Raw genomic sequence first — 27,563 nt, 5'->3', positions numbered from 1 at the left:
CTCTTGCCTCCCGTTTCTGTATTCCAAATTCTTATAATTATTCAGCGAATCTTCCCTTATTTTACTATAAATTTATGTTAATCATCCTTATTCTCTTTGTCTTAACCATTACTAATAGTAACCATTTATTTTAATCCAACATCATTCTAACTGTCATTAATTTTGTAGTATTTCTTTAAATAGTCCTTGAACTTTTTCCATTCTTCTTCCGCCGCTTCTCTTCCCTGGTTTCGGATTCTGCTCGTCATTTCTGCCAAGCCCATGTAGTCCATCACCTTCATCTGCCATTCTTCCAGTGTGGGTAGATCCTGTGTCTTCCAGTACTTTGCAATGAGTATTCTGGCTGCTGTTGTAGCATACATAAAAAAAGTTGTATCTGTCTTTAACACCCCCTGGCCGACAATACCCAAGAGAAAGGCCTCTGGTTTCTTGGGGAAAGTATATTTAAATACCTTTTTCAGTTCATTATAAATCATTTCCCAGAATGCCTTAATCTTCGGGCACGTCCACCAGAGGTGAAAGAATGTACCTTCCTTTTCTTTACATTTCCAACATTTATTGTCAGGCAAGTGGTAGATCTTTGCAAGCTTGACTGGGGTTATGTACCACCTATAAATCATTTTCATTATATTTTCTCTTAAGGCATTACACGCCGTAAACTTCAACCCGGTGGTCCACAACTTTTCCCAATCAGCACCCTGAACCCAGGTTTAGACATCATACTAGGACAAGCCAGAGCTTAGCTCACAGCAGCATGGAAGCTGGAGACCTGGAGTAGTAGCAAAGAGGCCATGTTCTCTTTGGGAACCAACACATTTCCTCATTGGTGCTAAGCCATGGCTTCCCTTAGTGTTGTGTCTGACCTGGGCCACTGTAAGCAGGCTGTAGTCAAGGAATGTCACACCCAATCTACAGCACAGTGGATATCATATATGCACTGCAAATTACCAAATCACATAGCAGTGTCATCCACACAGTAGGCAGTGCCAAGGGCTGTATTCAGCTAAGTAGGTATGCTAGCAGCAGCCAGTGTAATGAGTCCTAGTAGCACAGTGGGACTTCCCCCAGTCCCAGATGAGGCCCCATGTGGAGGCCCCATGGCAGTCGAAATCTTGGGTGGGGGAGCTTGCAAATTATGTCCTAATACTTTTTTATTATTTTACCAACCAACAATTTTAATAAACCAATTTCAAGATCAAATCAATATTATTTCAATCCATTGTTGTGGGGTCCCTAAAAGAGCCCATAGGCTGATGGCTACTCTGCCTATTTGGTAATCCAGCATTGACTTCCCCCCCTTCTCCTCCTACACTCCCCCATGTGAACAGGGTCTTCTGAGCAGTGGCTCTACAGCTATGGAATGTGATTCCATATGAAGTCAGGCAGGCTCCTTTTCTCGATAGTTCCATACATGCTTTTAAGACTCACATTTTTACCGTGACCTAATGTTAGACTGCTCTGGTCTAACATAGTATGACTATGCTATGTTAGGCATTTTGTTTGTTTTGTGCTGGTTTGGGTAATACGATATATGTTTAGATTGGCATTGTATGGCTTTATTGTTATTTTCATTTCTATTGTGATTTACTCAGCATGATAAATTGTGACAAAGCAGCATCTAGAAACCTCTCAAATACATTAATTAAAATCCTTTCGAGCAAGGTTTGAAAGTACCTCACGGTTCTTCCTCCCAGTATCTGTCACGATGAAGGGAGCTCTTATTAGTACAGGGATTGGACAAGCTCCCCATTTAGTTTTAGTGTGTCCCATCATGAATTTCTCTTGGCTGGTCAGAACATCATCTAAGTATGCTACTGATGTATGCTGAAGGAGTGAGGCCAAGTACTGAGACACGTTGACCTTTTCACCGTCTGGCAGTGAAACATCCTAGGATGCTGAAATCGCTCAGAACGACCAGGAGAGAAGCATCTAACTCATTTCTCTTTTTCTTTTGTCTCTGTATCTTTCAGACCTTAGGAAAGACTGCCCACAGCCACAGTCTGGCGTGATCTGGAGAGTGACAGGAGGCCTGTACAGCATCACCCGAGGAGCCGTGGGGGGAGTGGCTTGGGTTGGTAGCAAAGGCTTTGAACTCACCAAAACAGCAGTGACCAGCATCCCTACAGCCAGCGTTGGACTAGTCAAGGGCAGTGTCTCAGCAATGACCAGTGGCGTGGGAGCTGTTGGCAGTGCAGTGGCCAGCAAAGTCCCTTTCACCACAAAGAAGAAGGACAAGGCTGACTAGACCCTTCCTTCTGACAGATCACTTAGTCCCTGACCTTCCTCACTGCAATACCATTTTGTTTTGGATCACAAACACATACAAGGGAGAGCAGACCTCCTAGCCATGGCTGAACTTCAATTTTTTTAGCTTGGAGCCCACAGTCACAACTAACCACACTCACGCACTATCCCACATAGGATAAGGTTACCAGATTTTTTTCAATGAATCCTGGGACACTTTTCAACTTCAATTGATTTTGTAGGGGGACTGATTTGTAAATCTGGGGAATGTCCCCAGGAAACGGGGACGTCTAGTAACCTTAACGTAGGAGAACTTTGTTCACCCCATGAGAGGCTATGTAGGAGCTCCAGTTGTGAGCATTGTGCTCAATCTGTTTGGACACACTAGACAGAAAAGTAAAGCACAGAGCTGTTTCCCAGTAGGAGACACAGGTATGATCCTGGTAGGGTTGACCAATGGTCACCTGGAGTTTCTTCTTTCCTTAAAGCCATTAGTGAGCTGTGGGGTTGGGGAAGTGCTGATGGGCAGAGGGGTCCACATCCTTGCCTGAGAGAGACATGAGGCAGCAAGAAAGGGGGCGACTATCAGTGTAGTACAGTGCATGACTGCAATCTGGCCATGTGGCTCACCGAAGACAGCATCCCCATGCCCGGGCATCTGGACAGTCAGCAGGTGTCTGAACCTGTGCAGGATTGACAGAGCCAGCTCTTGCTACCTCCTTGCAACTCCCTCAGCAGCCACTAGTGGGAATCTCCTGCCACAATCCTTACTAGACACATCAACAACTTTCAGTGGGGAAATAATTTCCAGGTTGCCAATCTGGTCACCCTAGCCCAATTTTTTGTATTTAATGGTTTGTAGTTCATTAGAGGTCTTTTTAAAAAAAAACAAAATAAATGGGGAAGGGCTGTATGGGACCTGTCCACACAAATGTAACCTGTATGAAGCAGAGATGCTGTGAATAAGGGCATCCAACCATTCCACAGGTGCAACAGAGGAAAGAATATATATGTTTATGAGGCACCAAGGCAACCAAGTTATTGAGTGGCCTTGAATAAATATAAATCGTCCTGCTGATGATGGTGATAACAACATCAATTTTCTCCTCATCTCTCTCACACAAGCCCACTTCTATCCACAGGTACACCTAGTTAGAATGAAAAAGGTTCCTTGTTTTAGAATTACTTCTGCCTTTCCTGGCATTGTAGGATTTTAACTATGTGCAATAGAGAGAAAGAATGTTTATAGTGTGTTTTATGATCATATATAGTAAGCATTGGATCAGTTTTCTAATAATTAAAGCCATGAAAACTGAGGTTGACCCTGCCCATAAATAATCTACACATTATTCCTGACAAATCCAGCAATTTGTAATTGAGGCTGTTCAAATTTTGTTTTGGTTCATTGACCAGGCAGGGATATCATCAACATGAAATGTTTTAGGCAATGCTCGCTTATACCTTTAGAAAGTGTAAACCATGCTCATGTTTTAAACCCATTCTTTCCCCCACTTCTACTTTGCCAGTTTGGCCAGTGACCAAACTTTGCTCCTGCAATCCTTAAGCTGTTTGTACGGAAGTAAATCCATGTGACTTCAATGGGACTTACCTCCAGTTATGTGTCCTTGAGACTGGTGCCCGAGATGCTCTGTCTCCTTTCTGTCCTTTTCTGTTTATGGTTCTTTCATGAAAGGGATGTTGATCTTTGGATACTTAAAATGGAGCAGACTTAAGTAGATTCAGAAGACATGTTTTATTCATATCCTGGATGCTGGGATCATTCTGATTTCCACCTCTTGAAGATTCTTTGCAGCTTTGCTTGACTACGATATCTTCACAGGCACCATTAGTGTGACCAGTAGCTAAAGCTTGCTTCATTCCACATCATGGCAGCATGTAGTTCCCCTTGGAGGAAATTTCTTTTCTCTTTCAACCTTTCTGTTTTATTTTGTTATACCTGCCGTTTTTGGTTGCATTATCGCAATACCATCTGACACCAGAATGCCTACCTGTGTTTAACTGAGTAGTCTTCTGCAATTTGCAGAGCCCAAGATGGCTGGTTTAGCTCTGTTGGTATCTGTTCATTGTTCTCCCTTGAAAACAGCCTGTGATGCTATAAGCCATGAGGGTTTTTCTGGTTCTGCCCCTGACCACACAGAATTGTATGCCCATTGTGACTGAACTGCCCCAAGTTGAATTCTCTGGATCCTAAAGAGCAGTCAGGGCACCTTTTTATAGCTAGCTTCCCCAGCCACTTTTGGCCAGGCAGCATGAACACCTTGATATGTTTTTATTCTGGTCCCTTGCCCCCGGGCAGGATGAAGAACCCTCGTAGGAAGCAAAGTATCCTATCTCACTGCTACAGTAGTTTACTAGCAGTGCTCCATGGTTCACTGGAATAAAACAAGCACTGGTTTCATTATACCAGGCTAAGGTGTCACAGCCAAGAAAGAAAGAAAGAGCTTAGGCAATCCCCTGCCTTGGGTCAAATTTACAGTAGCTGCAGCTCATTCCAAGTCATAGGATACTTGTGAGAGCGAGTAGGACATCTTCAGTTTCTTTCTTTGGCTGTGCCTCTGTTTTAACTAAATGGAATCAAAGCCTCAGAATAGGCTCTGGCAGCAACTTAGCTGATAGGCCTGACATGCTCAGAGGAACTCTTCCCACAATTCTGATCCATAATGTGCTACAACAGCAGCACGTTATGGTTGAAAGGCACTTTCTGCATCTTGTGTGAAAGGGGTCTTAAGTAGGCAAGTCCTAAAATGTAGCAAGGTGAAGCATATTTTTTCAGCATGTCGTGTGTCATAATTTTAGGGGCTAGATGAAAGCAGGAACTGATGTCTGCTCCAGGAAGTGTTTTCGAAATTGGTGTGTTGAGATTCATCTTGGACCAGTACTGGTCTTAAGAATCTGGGGTTCCATCAAAGGTTCTTCATTTCTGCTGTCAAATAAATCCCCTCCATTCTTTCAAGAATTTCAACCTTGGAAAACATCACCCAGCTGAAACTGATGTTGCCTCTTCAGTTCTACCACCCACAGCACCCTTTAGATCGAGGAAGCATGAACAACAGGGAGGCAAGTGACTGTCGGTTCTTCATTACTAAAACATAAGCAGTTTATTTCTAGGTTTTGATAGACACTGCTCCACCCCACCCACTTTGTTTGGAGCATGGGTTTGGTTTGTTGTGTAGTTCAGTGAATATTCATTTCTATATTTGGAAGATAATAAATTTTTAAGATATAACCCCCTTGTTTGGTGTTTGATCCTTGTTTTCAACTAAAGGAAATAAGCAGGAACAGTGTGGGTGGAGAGCCTCGCTGTGGGGTTTGCTGTGTTGTAAAGGGGTAGCCTTCTTATAATTAAACACAGACGTTGTGCAGTTCAGCTTGAGATGCTGGAAGTCAGTGGGAGAGAATTAAAGTGGGGGAAGCCACAAACAGGTGCTGCACTGCTACAGAAATGGAGGGGGGGATCCTTGATTTTCACCCAGCACTTATTTTTAAAGGACTACATGAGCATTCTCACTCTTGTAAGCTATAGTGAAGGAGCACTCAAGTGCTAAAGAGTTCTAAAGAAAATCGTGTTCATAAAATGGAGGTATACAAGAAGTTGGGGTATAGCATGGCACTCACCACTAATGAGATCATAATTCAGGAGCGTTTATCTGGTAGATGTCCATGATATTTGCTGCAGGTAATTTCACATACAGATAGGTAGATGGGTAGATGATAGATATAGATGATAGATGATAGATAGATAGATGATAGATAGATGATAGATAGATAGATATAGATAGATAGATAGATAGATAGATGATAGATAGATAGATAGATAGATAGATGATAGATAGATAGATAGATGATAGATAGATGATAGATAGATAGATGATAGATGATAGATAGATAGATGATAGATAGATAGATAGATAGATAGATAGATAGATAGATGATAGATAGATAGATGATAGATAGATAGATAGATAGATAGATAGATAGATAGATAGATAGATATAGATAGATAGACAGATATAGAGAGATGATAGATTTTTACACACACACACACACAGAGAGAGAGAGAGAGAGAGGTTGTTTTATATATAAAACGTGTGTGTGTGTGTGTGTGTGTGTGTGTGTGTGTGTGTGTGTAAAACCAGGAAAAATGTATGTTTATGATTATGTTCCTCTGTTGCAGTTTGCAGAGAAAGCAGTGATAGAGGCTAACAAAGTAAACAAACAAACAAGAAAACAAATAAATGGGTTGTGGTGTAGTGAAATGCCTATTTTTTCAAACTTACCCCCTATCTTTTAAAGTGCTATTTGCAATTGTTCACAGCCACTGTTTCTTTGCCACTGCTGCCCCAGGGCAATATCTCCCTGCTTTCTTCCTTGAATAATATTAACTAATCAGGTGATATATACAGAACATGATGACATCACAGTGTTACATAGCAATTCAGAATTGGCTGCTTGATGATATCGCTGAAGACAAACACAGCCAATTAAGAGTGATGACCATGCTTTCCAGTTAACTAGTACCCTTTCTCTGCATAAGTGAACACTTTCATCTCATTTCAGAAAAGTTGCTGAAATATGTGAATATTGCACCCCCCTCGTTGGGTTTGATCATTGTCTCCCTACTACTCCTTATCTCAAGAGTACTTCACAAATAAGCTGATGTCCCCCAGGTTACTAATTTTCAAACACCATATTGCTATATTTTCCATATGGCTACTGTCCCCTGGCAAGGCAGCCAACTTTTATCCTCTTTCCCACAACAATGATCCTTTTTAGGAACCCCCCCCCCCAAATTATTTGAAAACCACAGGGTCCTGGGAGTAGAATACGCTATGCCAGAACTGAGAGCAAATCTGCTTGATGGGACAGACAATTTTTGTTTCTGTTGTGCAAAATCTGGCTCCTTTTTGGGGGGCCAAGAGCACAGCACTGTTAAGACAATAAGGAGCATTCTTAAAGCTTCAATGCAGCTTGAAATGAATTGCAGGAAATAAGTTACTATGGGATACTTAGCATTTCTCTGTGCCTGCATAAAGCATGCCAATCCAGCCAATAAAGGTTTTGTAAGAGCCCTATTACCAAGTAACTAGGCTACAGGAAGATGCGTGCTAAAGGATTAATTTGCTTGAGTAAACAATAATGGGCCAATCAAGTAATTTATTTACTTCAGAAGAGAATATTCTCAAGGTGCATCAGTAGCCAAGGCCTGCATAGGAAGGGCTGGGTTGCAACATAATGCACACTTACCTGGGGAGTAAGCCCATTTGAACATTCTTCCAAGCAAACAGGCATAGGATTCTGCTATTGACGTGTTTTATTAATGCAGAGTTTGGCCTCTGAAGCTGAACAGGTGGTGTCCAGCTTTGTTGAGGAATTTGCAACCCTTGCTGTTCTAGAAACCCTTTTCTTTCCTCCTACAGATCAGGTTGGTATCAAAATGTGAGATGACTAATAGTGATGTTTTGAATGCCAGTCACTGTGAGAGGCTGAAGGGCTGTGCCTGCATGCAGGAAATCTCAGGTTCCACCCCTGGCATCTCCAGGGCTAGAGAAGATCCCTGTCTGAAATCCCAAAGAGCTGCTGCCAGCCACGCTAGACAATAGTGATCTAGAATGGTCTCACATGGTATAAGGCGGCTTCCTGTTTCCTGGGCTGTAGAAAAGGCTACAGCTAGGGATGAAAGAATGGGTCAGTTTTGGTTCTCTCATTTTTCCAGTCTTAAAATTGGTTCTGTACATTTCTGCAGCAATGTAAAAAAAAAAAAATCCTCCTGAAAATTAGCATTTTATTACACAGTCACTACTCTGGGTGCAGTTTTAACTATTGTGCACCTTTTTGCAAGCACCCCCCCATTTTTGTATGTTGCTTTCAATGACATATCATTTTATGCATGCTTGCCCCACATGTATGCATTTTTGTAAACATTGGTTGGAGAACTGCACCACAAAATTCAGAGAGGTGTGGATTTCAACAAATGGCCGTGGTTTGGTTCTCATATAAAGTGTGAATTTGATAGATTCAGCTTTAAATGCAGACAGAATAAAAATTTTACCCCCTCCCTCACCTATTTCCCACCCCACCTTACCTGCACTGGGATGGAGAAGCTTTTTCAATTCCTAAGCCACACTGACAACCTTCTAGGATCCATCATGTGCCAGTGGTTGGTGGGGCCAGACCCCAGTGGGTGGAGCCATGGCTAGGACGCTGACCTTTGCACAGCAGGCTACATTCCAGCCGCACAAAAGCCAGAGGTGCCTACATGCACACATTCCTCCCAATCCAGGCAGGCAAGAGGCACCATCACAGATCAAAGATACAGTCCAGCTAGGCAGAAGCACTCATAGAGCATGCAGAGCAGGGTCAATGGGATATGTGGCCTGGGAAGCAGAGTTGTGCCCTTGGAAGAGGGTGTGGCCTCGGGAAGAGCCCCAAGGACCAGACAGAGAGGCCTCCAGGTCTGTATTCAGTCTGTATTCAGTCCATCAATATGGATGATTTGTACAAGTCCTGGTATGAAACTTATCCGCAGTGCTACATGAGGGTCTGTTTGTCTTTGCACCATGAGTGTTTTATGTGGAATGGGCACAGCTGAGCATTGTCTGCAGCTGCCACATGGGCTTATAGGAAGTTGTACAAACAACACCAGCTGCACCAATCAAACACATTCAGGCAATTAACAAACACTGTGCTGAAGTGCCTGAAAGGATACGGGGGGTGTGTGTAGGCAACTTCCTTCCTCTTCATTCTCCTGAGAGGTTTCCAGCTCCGTCTCTCTCTTGACAGCGGAGATGATTTATAATGCTCCACTCATTTCTCTACAAGCCCAGAGGAGAGGCCACCAAACTCATTTTTCCAGTGACCTTTCACAGCCATCCCCACTTAAAATGGGTTTTCATCTTTCAGGCTAGGGGGGCACCTTGTGAAACCACCCCAGCAGGATGGGTATGCAATGCGGCAATTGATGTCCCTGCCCTTTCAAAGGCCACTGAAGAAAAATTAATGGAACTGCATAGTCTCCCTTCCCTACGTTTGGCAGCCGATACCAGCGCCTAATGACTTTCTTCCCACAGATACATGGCGCACTGACTCAGTATTGGAATTCTGTTGGGAGATTTATCACAACTCCAAGCGGAAATAACTCCTCAAGATAGAGGCTGAGAGCCTATGGAAGTCTACTGTGCTTTTATGAGCAGTTTGGAAACTGCCTGCCTGCTCCGTCCAACCCATGGGACTTTCATTGGATCTAGTTGCATTCAACTCTCAGGTGTCTTCTTGGACTGCAGCTCAAAGCCAATTTCTTAACATTCCTTTCACCATGCAGATTAATGATTCTGTAGTTAGTTTTCCTCCTGCCAGCTGCACAGTGGAGCACCATTAGCCATGTGGTTGGATACCATGGAGTGGGGTCCCCCCAACCCTACTCCAGTAGCTGCCGTTGGCATGAGTTGTGGGTGGATACTACAAGGTGAGGTTTAAAACCTCCAAGGCAAGTTGACCTGGCAGAAAATGTAAGTTTTTTAAAAAAAATGTTTGTTTGTTTTTTAAAGAGGGGGCAGAGGCAAACATCTGAGTTAATCTACAGTCCATGTTGTTTGGTTTTAGGCATAGCTAATTTGTCATTTTATTTTCAACTGGCATCAGAGATTGCTGACCACCAAATAACTCTTGTTCATAAAAAGTTGTTTTAGATAGATTTTGTGTAATTTCTGCATCAATTTTAAAATAAAGCAAATATGACTACTAAGAAGGGTGTCAGGCAATCAAATAGCCACTAGTTCTGTTGGGGAAGAAATGCTGTAAACATAAGGCTCCATAAACATAAGACTTGTTGGTGTTGGGCAGCTGGTATGGAGCTTCTTACATGTGCTTCTTACATGTGCATGTGCTTCTTCTCACCTTCTTATCTCTTCCACTTTGGGAAGAGGAAATGGCTCTGCAGTTAACACAAATGTAGTAGTAAAGACTGACATTTATTTGTGCCAAGGCCCTTTCAGTTTACAAAATTAGGGCTGTCACTCAAAAAAATAAATCATAGTGAATTAGTTATATACATTTTAATTGATTGATTAATCAATTAAATCTGCATATGAATAAACCCTCCAAAGAAAAGGCATTCTTCTTTGTTTTTAGATGACGCACTCATGTGTGTGATAAAGGAGAAATACTTCTTCTGCAGAGACATCTACTACCCAGGGATCTGAAAGTACTTACATACAAAAATAATCAACATTAAAAAAAACAACAAAAAATCTGCTGCCCAGTTAATCAGGCACTCCTTTTTAATTAATCAAAAGATGTCTAATCTTTTTGAAGCTTTATACAAAAGATGCATTCATGTTTGCTTGCATGGTAGGTAACACGGTGGTCTTGGTGTGTAATGTCCCAAATTAAAATCTTGGTCACAGCATCAGAAATGAGGAGACACAGAAACATTCCAAGAACGTAGTTTCATTGTCACGGAGAAATATTACGCCTCAGTCTCAGGACTCTAAGACAGCTACCTTTGGAATGCAGATCAGAAGACCATAAAATGCAGAAGGTTATAAGGAACACATTTTCTCTTTGACAGAAAACCAATGGACCTGGTCCTCTGGGATTAATAATAAAAATAAATAGTTAAAACCTTAAACATTTGCATGCTTCCAATTCCTACCTGGAAACCGCCGCCCCCCGAATCTTCTGGCCCATTGAATATTGTAATTCCACTTACTGCCCTCATCAGTCCCATTATTTATCACACACAATGTAGCATGTACAACCCTTACCCTTAACCCCAGTTAACTGCTCTTCAGATGCCCACTTCCAACAATCCAACAACCACAGGTTTGATTCAGTAGCCAAGATCAAGATCAAGCTCAAGCCTAAATGAGTTGGCTCAAAGTCCAGCAAGAGTGAATCTGCACATGGAAAGAGGAGTCTGCATGAGGACTACCTACCTCACACGGAGGCGGGAGGCGAGGGACAGGAAGGCTATGGTGGGAACACAACTCCCTTCCCTACACATATGCATACACACACCCCAGCATGCCATACTGCTCTATCTGCTGCTAAAAAGAGGCACCTCCTTTGTCTTCTCCTGCTCAATAAAATTGTACCTTGGATCTTGAATGCCTTGGCTCCCGAACAAATCGGCTCCTGAACAATCAAAACCTGGAAGTGAGTGTTCCGGTTTTTGAATGATTTTTGGAAGCTGAACATCCGGTGCCACTTCTGCAGCTTTGATTTCCAAACATTTTGGAAGTCGAATGGACTTCCGGAACAGATTCCATTCAACTTCCAAGGTACGACTATATCCATAAGAAGGGGAATTAGCTCAATTTAGTCAGAAACAAGCCCAGAATATACCCAGATTTTCAGCTTTCCTTTCAGCTGCTAGAATCCCATGGGATTAACTTGGCCACTTTTATTTTGAAAGAAAATCGGGGGACCAATTGGGAGGTGCATGAGCAGGAAGGAGCCGATCTTTGTTGCCTTCTTTAAAGTTTTGCAGATAGTTGGATGTGCTGGTGCCCAAAAATCTTTGGAGAAAAAGTTTTGAAGAGAACAGCAACTTCAACTAACCTGGTGTGCCAACAGAAGCCAGAACAATAATATAATAATAATAATTTATTATTTATACCCCGCCCATCTGGCTGAGTTTCCCCAGCCACTCTGGGCGGCTCCCAATCAGTGTTAAAAACAGTACAGCGTTACATATTAAAAACTTCCCTGAACAGGGCTGCCTTAAGATCTCTTGCTAACACAACAGGGCTTTGCTGCTCCTCCTTACATCCCGTCCCCTGTGTCTTCCAAAAACAAGATCTGGAGAACCCTCAGAATAGCAAGTTGAGGGAGGAAAGTGGGAATCGTTCTGTCTGGCAAGAAGAAATAAATGCTTGTGCTGCCGGAATGATCAGATGGGTGCAATGTTGAATTCCTTCCTGCAGACTGCCTGGTTAGCTAGAGGATGGGATGGAAGGGAAGGGAAGGGAAGGGAAGGAGACCCTTGTTCTTTTCTTTCTAGTAAGTAAGGGGGGAAAACGTGAGCCTTTTGCCTCTCCCTCCCCACTTGCCAGGTAGTGGGAGGGAACAAATGGGTCCTTTTTCTTTTCTTTTAATAAAGTGAAGAAGAAAGGGACTTGTTCACTTTCTCCCTCTCTCAAGCGGCAGGAAGGAAGAGGCCAGGGAAGAGAACACATCGTGGTGAGGCAGGGAGAGAGGGTGAGCATGGGAGACCCCCTGGAAAGCATCTTGCTCAGGTTCCCCCCCCACACACCTTCCAGCCTGACACTGCCTCTGATGCCATGGTTCCCTCTTCCTTCTGCACCACCCCCACCCCACACAGTCTACTTGTGTAACTGACCTTTAAAAGAAGAACATAGTGCGATTTCCTTTTTAATTCCCAGGGATTCCCACAAAGAATCCTGGAGGTTTTATTTTGGTAAGAGCGGTAAGAAATCTCTAGACAGTCCTAGCCCTGCCCACAGACTCCTGGAGTTCGCTGTGGGAAAGGATGTGACTGTGAAGTCAATTAACATCCACAGCGTAGATAAACCCACACAGTTTTATATTATTTCAAAACTGTTTAATGCCATAGCTTCCTGCAAAGAATACTAGCGATGATATTGGGGGGAGCTGGAAATACTTTATTAACCCTCATAGAACACCAGCTCACAGGCTTCCTTTGCTGAGATCTAGAACTGTTAGGCAGGCTAGACTAGACCTTGAAGTTCTAGAATTGCTGCAGGCTCTAATGCAGATGTGAACCTACCAGAGCAACAGGGCAAATAGGGGGTAAATAATCGTATGAGGCTGCCATATGCTGCATTGCTCCCTCTGTTCCTGCACTGCTGTATCTGGCTGTAAGCAGGTCTCTCAGATTTCAAGCAGAGGTCTTTGGCAGTCCTGCTACCTCAAATCGTTTCAACTGGATATGGCGGGGATTGAACCTGGGACATTATGCATGCAGACATGCGCTCTTCTCCTTGGAATCACAAGTTCTTCCCTAATGTGCTTGGTGGTTCTTGATGAAACAAAAAACTGCCAGCTTAGTTGGGGAGGTGGAGGGAGTTCTTGAGCAGGCTTAGAATACTCTTATAATTCTACGCCAGTGTGGTGTAGTGGTTAAGAGCGATAGATTCGTAATCTTGTGAACTGGGTTCGCATCTCCGCTCCTCCGCATGCAGCTGCTGGGTAACCTTGGGCTAGTCACACTTCTCTGAAGTCTCTCAGCCCCACTCACCTCACAGAGTGTTTGTTGTGGGGGAGGAAGGGAAGGGAGAATGTTAGCCGCTTTGAGACTCCTTCGGGTAGTGATAAAGCGGGATATCAAATCCAAACTCCTCCTCCTCCTCCTCCTCTTCTTCTTCTTCTTCTTCTTCTTCTTCTTCTATCAAGGTAACTAGTTCCAATTTACTACACATTAAAAAGGGAGGAGGTTAAAATGCATACGGATCATGGAACTGCCAGTATTTCTCCACCTCATCACTTAACAATCAGATAATCAGCCTGTCTGCCTATGATGTACTCTGCTATCAATCTTTGGATCTTTAAAGGTCTAATAGTCGCACACATCCTTCCCCTTCCACCCCCACCATTACACTTGGTCTCGAGGAGAGTTAAATGGTCTGACAATTCATTGAGCCTGGCCTGGTGAATTTGTCCCTCCAGGAACAATTGATTTTATTGTATTCTTTATTTGCAGAAAACACAGAGATAAAGCATTAAGGTATTGTTGTTGATGTTCAGCAAACCACTTCCTTCCTTTCTTTTTTTTGGCACAAATAAATGTCATAGGTGTTACTCAACAAACCATGGATCAGCGACCAGCCTGATAACATGACTCAGACATATCAAAACAAGATTTAAAACAAGGAGACTTTTCCACATTCAGCTAACAGTAAAACCTGCTCATAATCAGGAGGAGTTAGGTGGGAGATGACAACACTATTCATAAATTAGACATATATATATTTATATATATATAGTTATAGTTACCTCTTACATTGTAAAAGTAAACAGTGCAAAAGTATAATTCCTCAGGTGCCCTTCGGTGTGGAATGCCTGAGGGTTACTTTTTTTCCCTTTTATACAATGTTACGTGTGTGTGATTTGTAAACATTGCTACCCATCCGCAGTTTGTGTTTTTAGCTCTTGTTCTTAAGAGACCCAATACTCATAATCCATACTATGGTCTGAGAGCGGGGGCACCTTCTTCATGTTAACTCTTTTGGAGACTTCCATTCAAAGAATTAGTGCAAATTTCAGAGAGTAGGAGGGGAAGAAGGAAAATAAGGCAATAGTTAGAAATGGCTCGTATCAGCATTAAAACACGAGTCCCTAATAATGTCTGCATTACCAGAAGGGCAGGAAGTCCCTCTCCTCCACCAGGCTGATGGAGAGGTTCTTCAATTCCTCCTCGGAGGACACCAGTTTGTAGCCCAGTTGTACCAGCACTTGCTGGCACGCGTTCTGCGTGAACGCCACAATTTCGAACGAGAGGCGGAACCGCCACTTCTCTGCAGTCGCCGCCGAGTTCCGGACAGTCCCGTACTTGTGTTTCGCCGCGGACCGATCTCCCCTTGTGTTGTTCTGTATCCATCGTTCCACGTTGCTGTCCATGGGAATGCCAAGGAATTCATACATCTCCTCAGTCTTTTTTAAGGGATTCCTGGCCAGGTCTTCATACCTCACCAGCATGTATTTTCCCTTGAGCCAAGGCGGCCGGTTCAGCCCGGTGGAAACAGAGTTCAAAAAGTCCTCACAGACGGTGGTGAGCTGGGTCACGTCCAAGTTGTAGGGCTTCCTGCCTGTGCCATCCCAGATCCGCCAAAGTCTGTAAGTGTCTCGGAATGTCTCACTCCTGGAAGCCAGGATGCCCCTGGGGTCCCTCACCAATTGTATGATTTTCAAATTGAGCCTGGGGTCCTCCACCAAGGCTCGGAGGTCATTGACCTCTGGCACCCGCACTGTTTTGATAGCAACATGCCCGTGATCCTTACATGATTCGGTGGCCAGGGTCAGGTTCAAAGTGCCACACTTCTTCACACAGTCGCCTTCTTCCAGAGGTATGTCGGCGGATGCCGCCAACGTCTCACAAACTGGTGGGGAGCACAGAGCTTTGCTAGCCCCCCTCCGGAAGAGCCTGTCTGTCGTGTGGTTCACGGGCTGGGGCTTTATGTAATTTTCCAGGAAGTAAAGGTCACAGTCGTAGAGGCTTCTCAGCAAATCTCGGCCAGCACCCAGCATGATCCGCCGGTCCGTGGAGCCCTTCGTCTGCGTCAGCTTCGGGATCAAGGTGTACTGGACGTGGTAAAGGGGCTCAAACAAATAGAAGACATCAAAGTGCTGGTTGAAGAGCTGCCCGACGAAAGAGGATCCGCTTCTGGTGGTGGCCAAGATCAGAACATGTGTCTTCTTGGAGGTGTTGTAAGCGACGGTGGGGTTTTCATCACACAGCCGGTCGGCCGATTCAATCTCCTGGTTCAGGCTACAGTTCATTGGGTTGGGAGGCACAGGGCAGCTGTGGAAGGACTTGGTCGTGAAGGTGCGGATGGCTGTGTACTGGATAGCAATGGAGGCCAAAGCAAGTAGGAGGACAGCCTTCCAGGAACATTGCATGGCTGGTCACCTTCATGGAGATTCTTCACAGGTCGCTTTAGTATCTGCAACACAAGAGAGTCAGCTGGGTTGAATACGAGACCCCCACAGATAAATTCATGTGCCCCTGAAATCTGAATTTGTGGGTGGACAACATGGTACCCTGCAACCTCTTAAGAATAAATTAAGCAAGGATGTCAAAACCTGCAAATTATGAACTTGATCTATTTCTAGTCAGTTCTAACAGCCAAGTCTGGGGCTTTGTGGAATTGCATTTGTTTAGCTTTGCTTTTACCTATGCTTAGGATAGGTGAGGAAGGGGGGGGAGTACTTCATGATGAGCAAAGTAAGTGCCTCATTGCCAGAAGCCAGTTAGACCTAAAAGACCCAAGTTCAAATCACTAGGTTACCCATAAAGTAAATCACTAATAAAGTAAACCGGAGACCCCAGGGTCAGTTCAGCATCTCTTAGATTGACCTACCTCAGACAGCTAAGGGTAAAATGTGCCAGCCTCATCACCCCAGTATCAACAATTCTGAGCTTCTTTGAAGGTTAAACAGAAACACAACACACACACACACACATGCATAGAGAAAAAGAAAGTGCATAGGACTATGGAGAGAGGGAGAGGGAAATCATGCAGGTATACCGACATCTTACCTTGTGATCACTGAAAAATCCATTCTGTTCTCATTTGCTTCCAGAGTTTTTAACTGATTCCATGAGCCCTAGGGGCTCATGAGATCATGAAACTGAACACATGGAAGCATTTCCCAGCGAATCATACACAAAACTGGGAATGCGCAGAATCCTTCTGGTGCTTGTGAAAGGAAGCTTTGAATCTGTCGTAAATTTCCACTCCCTGTTAACAAGTAGGATCCTTCAGGAACAGGGGTGAGGATGTGAGCAGTGGGAGGAGCAACAGTTGTGACACGTGTTTTTGTATAATTGACTACATGCCAGCCACACAAAAGCCAGAGGTTTCCAAACACACACACACACACACAGAGAGAGAGAGAGAGAGAGAGAGAGAGAGAGAGAGAGAGAGAGCTCCATCTAAGCAAGAGGCAACATCACAGTTCAAGGACACATTCCAGCCAGTTAAAAGCACATGAGAAGGGGAGGGGGGTGACGTAGCCTCAGGTGGGTCAAATTCAGCTTGTGGGGTGGAGGTTCTCCACCACTACACTAGCAATGTCTCCAAGGGGAAGAGCTTCTTCTCAACTCCTAATCCAAGGGCAAAGCATGGAAGGAAGCCACATGGTTCTCACAAGTGAAACAAACGGAAAAGGACATAAAGGGGGAATATTTGGTGTATAAATGCATAAACATTGAACAAAGACAAACAGGAACATATCCCACTGGACTCCACTAACACTGATAATTTTGGACATCCAGCCACTGCTTCATGATCCTGCTAGCACTTGTCAGGTTGTCTGTCTGCCTGCCTGCCAGTTTTACCACAGAACCCCCAGGAATAGCAATTTAGAGTAGGTTCAGATTTTCCTTTCTCTGACATTTCTGGGGTGGAGAAATCTTTAGTTCTGGGATGTATGCAAGCAGTTTATCTTAAGAGATTATACCCTCTCATTTGCTAGAAACAAACCTTTGGACGACGTGTCAACCAAAGGCTGCATCAGAAGAGGCAGGTGTGCAGATGATATGATACATAATGAATGTGCACACAGATTTCCCAGTCACGGCCACACATACATGGACTCAGTCCAACAGCAAGCTGTAACCTCTCAAGGAATTAGTGGTATGTTGTGTGGAATTATCCAAGGTCTGATTACCAAAACAAATGCAATTTCTTAGCCATCTAACCAACACAGAAAGAGAAACAATGAAGCCCAAAGAAGCTTATTTATGAAATTTGAGAAAGATTCTAGCCCTATTCAGATGTTATCAGAACTAAAATTAAGTTAAACAACTTGTGTAGCACTTCTAGAACATGAAAGTCTGGAGGGACTTCTAACCAAGTTTGTTCTGATCCCGTTCAGCTGATTTTATTTATTATTAATTATATTATTATTTTACATACCATTCATCCATCTGGGATAATCAGCCATTATTGATGCTGCCATTATCACTCTGGGATGGAAAAAAAAACTTCTGCAATCAATAATTTCTCACACTCAAGTGATTTGAGTCACTTCAAGATTAAATGAATTGAATGATGCCGTTCTTTGGGACCCTATTAATAGACCTCTGAGTGCCTCTGGGATACCTTGCCTTGCAGTCTATCAATTTCCAGAATACTAACATGATCTCTAAGGACCCTAATTCTTGGGAAAGCAGCAACCCTGCCCTTTGGGTAATGAAGCAACTTCCTCCCCGGAGGCCGTTTTCTGAACCTGTCGGAGGTTACTTTGCTGCAAGGCACGAGCAGTTGCTGAGGTGAGGAACTGACACAGAGATGGTCTCCTGACATGGTGTTGCTGCCGCTTAACAGGATGGAATTGAGTGGTAAACTTGGGTGCACCAATGGAGTTCATCTGGCACTCACATTGATGCACCTGCACTGACCCAGGTTCATGGCTCCCCTGCACACACACACACACACACACACCAGAAAATGGCAGTGATGCTGCAGTTGGGATGTCAGTTCTGGGAGCTCAGCTCTGTGGCACTGCCTTGCTTGTTGCTTCTGGTGCAAGGCACTAAAAAAGTGATCATTTTGGACCCGGGGAGTCAGACTACTTGCTAAACAGGCAGGTCCGGTCTGGGAGTTGCCAGGAAGCCCTAGTTTGTTGTGACTTTCTTCTCAGAAGACTACTTCCTCACAACTAAGAGGAGGCCTTCCCAGAACTGAATACTGTTCTACCCTGTTCTACCCTGGAGCCACCATTATATATTTATATATGCTAGCATTATAGAAACACTCTTATCCATATAAGCCTTGTATGTCTTAATAATTCAGGCCCCTACACATCCCATTTTGCTACCTTCCTCTTCATTTCCTCTACAGTGCGGAGTAATTTATCAGCAATAACTGACTCTTCCTCATAGTTACAGGGAGCTATGGAGAAGGGGGAGTCACTCAGCTACAGCCAGCAGCTCCTGCCGCTCCCCTGTGGCTCTGCAAACCATGCTTTCTTTCATAAACTATGATTTCAGCTTCTTATGACGGACTCCGTCCAGACTCCTGCTTTCCTGAGACATGCAGAATATTGTTTTTTCCTCTTTGCTGGTAGAGCAGGTAAACTGAAGCTAGCTGGAATGCAACTGAACCTATTCCTCCCTCTCATGATTATCTGTGAACTCAGCTAATGCACCAGCAGGAGGTCTCTCTTTTTTGTGTGGCCAGACACGCAGGCAAAAGGAAGGGGCAGCTAAACATTTATGCTGTTTTTCGTTTCATCATCTGCAGGGCAAGACTGGAGCTGCAGTGCTTCATAGGTATGCTTCACCCACCTCACTTCTATATTCCATACTCCAAGCCAGCACCATATTCCATTTATTATCATGACTCATTTCAAGTCCACCCTCTAGAGAAGAGGGTCAGTGCTTCACTGCACGGCCTGGCATGGTCAAGGGGCCGCCCTCTTCAAAGTGCCCCATCTCGTCTCTTTAGAACTAATCTGTTTTAAGTTACAATTTGCTGCAGGGCATTTTTTCAATTATTTTTTTTTTTGTACTCTGGAGCCTAGGGCTTGCCAATCAGGAAAAATCCCTGCGACGGGGTGAGCTCCCGTTGCTCAGTCCCTGCTCCTGCCAACCTAGCAGTTTGAAAGCACATCAAAGTGCAAGCAGATAAATAGGTACCACTCCGGCGGGAAGGTAAACGGCGTTTCCGTGCACTGCTCTGGTTCTCCAGAAGCAGCTTAGTCATGCTGGCCACATGACCCGGAAGCTGTCTGCAGACGAACGCCGGCTCCCTCGGCCAGTAAAGCGAGATGAGCACCGCAACCCCAGAGTCATCCGTGACTGGACTTAACTGTCAGGGGTGCCTTACCTTTTAAAGACATCCAAATGCAAAATCCACATACCTTGGGCTAGTTGTGAATGGCACCACTGTTTTTCTCTCCACTAAATACCTGGAAGCTGCAGCTGAGAAAAGAGCTGTCTTTGCTTCTATGTATTTTACCAAAAAAAGTAACACTTCATGCAAGCTACCTGTACCTTCTACTTGGGTATATGTGCTTAAGTACAAAAAAAGAGCATAATAAGATGCAGTTGAAAATGGGGTGGGGAATCTGTTCTCTGATTTCTGCAGGCATAGAGTCAGACCCTGCATCCTACTAGTATCAATGACATGGTCATGAAGGAGGTGAAGAGGAATGATGTTCCAATACTACTCATATTGGAATACTGTAAGTGAACCTATTTCTTTGAGGCATACAACAACAAAAAGGTTGTCAGACATATGATAGGCCATCTTCTGTGTTTGTACTGGTGGACCACATGCCATGCAGGCCTTTTGCAAAATAGTAATGCCCCCTCCCCAACATCTGTGAGAGGAGAAGGAATGGAAATGGGGGAAATCTGTGTGCAAGGGGAAATTGTGAAAAAGAAGGGGGGAAGGGGGAAATGGGGTGCAAAAGGGGTTGCAAAAAAGGAGATGTGGGAATGATGATGAAGGTGAAAATAAAAACAAGGCCTGAAGAATGGGAGGGTATGGTGGCTTCACAGATGGGCTGGAGGTGGAAAGGGTACTTAGTAGTTGCACTGCATGGGAGGAAGAAGATGCAGAAGGTTACCATGGGGGTGGCTTGTGTGTAAGTGGGGTTGCACAAATGGAGGGGAAGACATGGACATGGGGGTAAAGATGAAAACAGGGATGCAGTGATGGACTGTACAACAGAAGAGAGAAGTGGCTTCAGAAATGGGGTTGGGAAGGTGAACAACAATTTGAGTAGTTGCATGGGGTGGGAAGGGGGAATTCTAGAAGGTTAATCTGGGGAGAATGGTAGGTGAGCAAAGCAAGCAGAAGTGCAGCCCCTAGGTTTGTTTGTTTTTAAATGTATGGATGCAATAAACACATTTTCAAACAGAAGTGTTATGCACCTACACCTGCCAGGAAGATCGGCTGCATAACTCCATCAACTGTGATTGGAGGTAAACAGGTTTGCCACTGCATAATGCACAAAGCAGCCCTAAGAGAAAACACTGAGCTACTAGTGATGTGAGGGGCATCTGTGCCCCACTTCCCAAGCAAAGGATGCTGCAGTGAGAAATGTCTGTTTACATAGCAGCAGCTAAAGCTCACAGGACTGGACTGTGGAACACAAAATGCTGACAGCAAATCCCAGATTAATTTACCCAAATATTTTTAAACTGCCCTGCTGCAAGCAGGTCCCTGAGAATGTTGTCCTTGGCCAATTGTTTTCCACTTTTGCTCTCGCTCTTTGTGCAGAAGCCTCCCTCTACCCGCTCCCCAAAAGCTCATGTTCCGCCTTTGATCCACAGTAGCTGCTCTGAGCATTGCTTAATTTAAACATCCAAACATTTTGCTTTATTGCTGTAATTCATGCATGCACAAATTTCATGTGTCCTCAACAGGCTCCCCTTCACCCCTTGCTGCCCATTAACGCTCAACACCACCCACTCCTGATGGGAGAGCAGGAACAGCAGCTGACAGACAACACAGCAAGGGGATTTCTGGAGTTGACAACATCTCTGCACACAGTGCAAGCTTCAGGAAGCTGGATTGGCTAAGGGTGTGTTAGTATGCAGGGCCTGTTCAACCTCAAAGCTCCTGTGGCTTTAGCATATTAAAATTCCTGACGGGGCTAGAAAAGCACAAAGTTCCTGGTGATTTCTCCCCAGAGAGGACGCTGCTGTTGGCAGACTGTGGCATTCCTGGGGAGGGGTTGTGGGGGCAAGGCAGGGAAGGGAAAAGAGGCTGTCAGTCTCATCTGTGCCAGTTATATAAGGGCAGGACAGGACAGGGCTGCTTTTGTGGGCCTAGAGGCTAGCCTCAACCACCAGTGTTTTTATTTATCAGGATTTAATCCCAGCTCCAATAAGTCTGTTAGAGCATCAGACATTTTTCTCCTAGAGGAATGTATAAATAAGATGCTGCAAGACAAGAAGCAGATGTTGCTGCTACAAAGCAGGATGGCAAGTTTAACCCAGAACAACCCAACCTTGGCTGGCCAACTACTGGGCAAATCTGGGCACCAAAGACTAAGCTTCATATCAGCAGAAGCTATACCTCAAAGCTATGTGTGCAACCAGTCGCCTTATTAACTCCCAAACCTAAAATTAAGAATGCACAGATCACACAAACAGCCTCTGCCCTGAATATCTACATTTCTGCAGAGGTTAAACAACAGACTAAGTAAAAAGGCAATGTTTCAATTTTTTTATAATCCGGTTTCTTTATTTCAATCATATTTCATTCCTAGATCTAAGTGCCTCTTTAAAACAACCTGGTTTAAATGGGTATATGAATGCAAGGCAAGCATATTCAAGTCTGTACTTACGATTGTTTAAAAATGATCTCATTATCCTCCGACAGACCATAAAGCCTACTTTTTAATGAGAACACACAAAACAGCAGTTAACTTTTTATGCTTAAGATCAAGCATTCTAAATATAATGCAACGGGTCATGTATTTGTTATTGTTCAATTTATGTTTAAGCTAGTTATCAAATAGCATGGATATTTACATTTCATGTCAGGTAGACACTGTTCTGCAATGCTTTGTGCGCTTATCTTCAAGTAAATGTTGCTGCTTAGTGTCCTTGCGTGTGGGGAAGCAGAGCCTTATTTCACAATTGCTCCCCAAAACAGATATAAATTCTGTAGCGCAAGAGGCATGCAGGCTGAATCACCATAATTTTTGGATTCTGCTCCTGGGTAGTATAAAGGCTCTATTTGGTTACAAACACTTGCAGTATTTGGATGCTATAATTATCTGTATACAAGCATGTTCAGGAAATATGAATTAGAAAGTTGGGGATTTGACAAATATGAATAGACCTCTTAATCTGAGATATGCCCAGGAGGCAGAAATGCTGAGAATGCTTCTGCAACTGCTCACTAAAAATCTTTCATTGCTGTTCAAAGTTATGCCACCAAATTAGCATCAACATTTCACACGTCTTTCCTTCACAAATCTTAACCCCCTGAAAGAGTCAACTTCTAGGGCCCATTTCATTTCACCACCCACTTTTGCACCCAACTAGATACATAATAAGCCGTTTTATACCAGGTCAGACTTGTGCATCTTAACCACTGTTGTCAAATCAGACTGGCAGCAGCTTTCCAGGGCACAGACCTCTGCTTTCACCTGCAACTCAATATCCCTTTAACTGGAGATGCCAGAGATTGAACCTGAAACCTCTTCATACAAAGCCACAGTTCTACCACTAAACTATAGCCCACTCAGGTCATGCATCCATGGCAGGGACCAGAGGAGTAATGCTCTCTGGGAGGAGCACAGACAGAAGAAATGCCATTCTGCATCAGCACAACCGGATGCCTTCATCTGCCCCAACTGTAACAAAACATGTCTCTCTTGTATCTCTACAGCCATAGCATGCGCTGTAACCTTCCATCAGTTTGACTTCGCCAGCAAAGGCGCACTCCTTCATTTTCTCCCAAGACAGACAGTTGCCAACTCCTCAGTTCACTGAATTATTTATTTAAGATATTGAAACTCGCCTTTCCTGTATAGTTCAATGTGGCTTACGCCATATATTATACAACGATGAAGAAACAAACCAGCAATAAAACAGTTTAATGTAGAAGTGAAGCACAATGAAAGGCTGAATAATTAAAAGCAAAACAAGACCAGAAGCCTTATATATAATTATGACTGGCCCAAAAAGTTTTGACGCCTGGGAGGTCATGATGGGGCCCCCACCGTTCCACATGCAGAAGCTGACTGGACTGGTAGTTGATTCTCTCTTCAGCACTGGCGATAGGACAGCAACCCTCCACCGACGGGGTCCAACAACCAAGATGGGTCTCCCATTTGTCCCAAACATGGTTTGGAATTGACAGGAAGTTCTCCATGTATTTCCCCAATAAGTAAGCAGGCTGATATGGGAGAAGGTGGTCCATCAGATACCCTTGTCCCAAACCATGTAAGGCTTTGTCCATCAGAACTCTTCAGTTATCCTGCATTGCTGCCTGTCTCATACTACTTCTGTGTGGTGCTAAAGCAGGAAGAAAGTGCAACTGCTATTTATCAACGTCTTCTTTCTCTCTGTTCCCCTAGAAGTCAGCAGTCCCACATTGGGAGAAAACCCTGAAAACAATCAACATTCACTTATATTATTCACATACTTTTCTAGGCAGACATGGATGGATGACAGCTCCTGGTTAATTCTGAGATGCATGGTATTGTACTCTACTCAGAAACCCTCTTTTACAGCTGGGTCTCAAGTCCCAGCCCCACAGCATATTTAGCCTAGCACTTCTTAGTTAAATAATATTGATCCCGGAGGTTTCTGGTGTATGCAAGAGATGGAAGGAGATAAACTAGCTTTAGTTCTCTTGCTCTTTGCCATGTTGTGTGTGTGTGTAAAATAGAACAATAAAACAATCAATATGTCACCTCTCCTAAGTACAGTGGCTTCCAGTCAACCCCAGCTTTCCATGTGTATATTTGCTAAAGCACTGTCTTGTGCCCTCTGGTGGCTATCTTCTGACTAGCCATCATCAAAAAGGTTTGGAAATTTCCATCCTATGTTGATATAGGCATGAATCTAACAGGAAGGGGAGAGAAGGTCAGTTTGCTGTTGAAGTAGAGTCCAATATCAAATTTGTTCTTTAAATCCCTCTTACCCTCTAACCTCACTACAAAATCTCCAGCCCAATTTTATTTCATGTTTGATTTCCCACTGACTGCAACACATTATTTGATGGACTTCATTTCTAGATCACAACACCACTTCTATTGTTTCAAACCTAGTTATGAACTTACTGGTGAGAGAACAAACATTTGTTCAAATAAAAACAGAAATTCCACAATACAAGTTATATTAAATGGTGCTAACAGCGAAAAGCAAACCATGGATGATAAAGATTCACCTGATTCCATGTTAGAAGAGGGACCGTGGCAATACAAGGACCTTCTCTCTCAGAAACCTGCATTTATTTTTCACTGACATTGAAGCACTGGAGGATTCTCATAAACTTTATAATAGTATTCTTGACAGCTATGGGAGGTTTCCATCCTACATCAATGAAAATCGTGTTATACCTTCAAAGGAAATTAATGCATTGTCATGTTTGCAATTAAGTTTTTATAAGACTGCACCACCATTGCAAATAGTTTTTTTGCTCAGTGATAATGTGTATCTGCCCAGATGGGTAGCTCGGAAACTGTAGGAAATCATAGAAAGCTATTTATCAACGGGGAGAGATTTTAAATCTCTTAAATGTTTAGTGAGAAGAACGCCACACTGATTTGAGTAAGATGCACTTAGAAAGAAGTCACCAAAGGAAACCTGTGCAGGGCAAGACTCGCATTTGTGACTATCTGACCCTAGTTTCTAGAGTCTCTTACACTGTCAAAGCTGTAAAGTTTGCAACGCTGCGGTGCAGCAATGCCAATGATATGTTAGCATAGCCATAACCTCACTCAGCTTTGGGTGCAAACTAACATAACTGGAGTTTAAAAGGGGGCAGCCATAGGGAGGGGGCAATCAGAAGCACTGTGATGAGGGAAGGGGAGGTCTATTGCCCAAATATCTGTTGGCTTCGAGTACACTCCTTTGCTCCACCTCTGCCAGTGAGGCTTGCAGAGCACAAAGCTCTACAGAGTCAGCAGGATTGTTGTGAAAGGGGGCTCTGGCCACTCCCACACACTTTTTGGGGAGTCCCTTGACAGATGGGGGTTCTATCTCCTGATGCACAATATGCAATCTGAATGACCTGTGAAGGAGACTTGTCATCCCCCTGCCCTGCACCACCCTCTTTAGCATAAGTTTCTAGGACAGGGCACTTGTCTGCGTGTGTCTAAGTGTGTGTGTGTGTGTGTGTGTGTGTGTGTGTGTGTGTGTGTCTGCTTGCTTGTGTACCTGAGTCTGTGGTGTGACCACACCACTTTCTGATGACATCTACCACTGGCATGTGGCTCTTCGGAGGGGATGCAGTGGGGCAATGCAGCCCTCAGGCTGAAAGAGATTAGCTACCCCTGCTGTTAACAGTAGGAAAGTGAACTAAGGATCACTTCAGTTCAGCTGTGGCAGATGCTCATCTCCATCCATGTAAGGACAAGGCCAGCCATGACCTCAAATAACGCCACTTGATTCCTAGGAAAATACAAGCTGATCCACATACAAAGCTCTGTGTTAAGCAGGGACATAAAATAATGGAGTTGCAAAGGACCTTGAATGAAATCTAGTCCAACCCACTGCTCAATGCAAGATCTGCAACACAGGATGCAGCTACAAGCCTCCGAGTCTGGTAGCTATCCAGCCTCTGCTTAAATACCTCCAGGGAAGGATGCCCTCCTTCTTCTTCGGCAATCACTCGTAGTCAAGTGTCTTCCATGAACACAGTCCATGAACAGTGAGTCCGTAAGTGACTGTGGAGGCCAATTCTGGATCCACAAGTCCTTCCATGGTGTGGACATTGGTTTCCCTACCACCTACCATATCAGTGTGTTCCACTGGCAAATAGTTCTTGCCTTTTGGTAGTTTCTTCTAATGCTTGATACTTGAAATTATTCTCATACCTAAATTTGGTTCTCTGCAATTTCCACCCGTTAGTACTAGTCCTGCTTTCTGAAGCAACCAGGAACATGCCTGCTCCACCTTCTGCATAAGACTAGATATTTGAAAGCTGCTATTATTCTCCCACTATACTTCACTTCTCCAGGCTAAACATGCCCAGTGCTTTCACCCATTCCTAGTAGGGCTTGGGCTTCCATCCTGTTCACCTCTTCTGGGCACACTTGTGTGTTGATGCCCTTCTTAAAATATGGTACCCAGAACTGGGTACAGTACTTCAGAGACAATCTTATACAACCTACAGTAAAACTATTACTTCTTATAAACTAGACACACTGTTTCTTTTATTGAACATTGCATTAACATTTTTTGCAGCTGCATCACACTGATGGCTCATGATCAGCTTGTGATTGACTAAGTTACTTAAGTATTTTTCACATGCACTGCTGCAGGGTCAGATCTCTTCAATCCTGAATGTGTACCTTGGATTATTTTTGTACCTAAATACTGGACTTTACATTTATCTCTGTTGTGTTTCATCTTGTTGGTTTCAGGCCAGTGTTCCAGCCTGTCAAGATCATTTTGAATCCTGGTGTTGACTCTTCTATGGTATTTTCTATCCCCCCAGCTTTGTGTCTTCTGCAGATTTGATGAACACCCTTTCTATAGCCTCATCCAAGTCATTTATAAAATGACTGAACAACACAGAGCTTTAGACAGAGTCTTGTGGTACTCCACTTGAGAGCCCCCTCCGGGTTGATACAGAGCCATTAATAAGCACTCGCTGTGTATGGCTGCTCAACTAGCTGTGGATCCACCTAACAGAAATATCACATTAAACAGAATCAAATGTACATCTGAAGCCCAGCCAAGGAGCAATAATAAGCTGCAGCCAAATGAAATGTTCACTTGCACTTTTTCATAGGGATAAATATGTCCTCTGCCCTCACAATTGCATGTTTTTCAGTTACAGACACAAAGGAAGCTTGGAGAGCCCTCAACTGCCAGATTCCTGCACTGAATGTTTAAAGAAAGTGTTTAAGTATGTTGTTTCATTCAGGGATGGGCTGTGCCAAGTCCTTTTGCCTCT

General features: G+C 43.8%; 2 protein-coding genes across 6 annotated transcripts in view; one reads left to right on the top strand and one right to left on the bottom strand.

The window, feature by feature from the left end:
- The window catches only part of LOC128413499 (transmembrane protein 263-like), a 296,413-nt gene extending 292,097 nt beyond the window's left edge, over positions 1 to 4,316 (top strand). The window contains exon 3 of the mRNA XM_053387522.1: positions 1,971 to 4,316. Within this exon, the coding sequence (XP_053243497.1) occupies positions 1,971 to 2,245 (275 nt within the window). The 3' untranslated portion in view covers positions 2,246 to 4,316. The remainder of the gene's footprint in view (positions 1 to 1,970) is intronic.
- A 9,563-nt stretch (positions 4,317 to 13,879) lies between these two features.
- Positions 13,880 to 27,563, bottom strand: part of CHST1 (carbohydrate sulfotransferase 1) — a 33,156-nt gene continuing 19,472 nt past the window's right edge. For 3 of the 5 annotated variants that reach the window (XM_053387421.1, XM_053387406.1, XM_053387410.1), the window contains exon 2: positions 13,880 to 15,905. In XM_053387421.1, the coding sequence (XP_053243396.1) occupies positions 14,596 to 15,861 (1,266 nt within the window). In that variant the 5' untranslated portion in view covers positions 15,862 to 15,905 and the 3' untranslated portion in view covers positions 13,880 to 14,595. Of the gene's footprint in view, positions 15,906 to 16,501; positions 16,548 to 22,269; positions 22,318 to 27,563 lie in introns of those variants that run through there. The other 2 variants (XM_053387414.1, XM_053387429.1) reach the window with 2 other exon arrangements.

The sequence above is a fragment of the Podarcis raffonei genome, chromosome 1 (assembly GCF_027172205.1).
Source record: "Podarcis raffonei isolate rPodRaf1 chromosome 1, rPodRaf1.pri, whole genome shotgun sequence".
In the NCBI taxonomy this organism is placed as follows: domain Eukaryota; kingdom Metazoa; phylum Chordata; class Lepidosauria; order Squamata; family Lacertidae; genus Podarcis; species Podarcis raffonei.
This window is presented reverse-complemented; position numbering and strand designations above follow the sequence as displayed.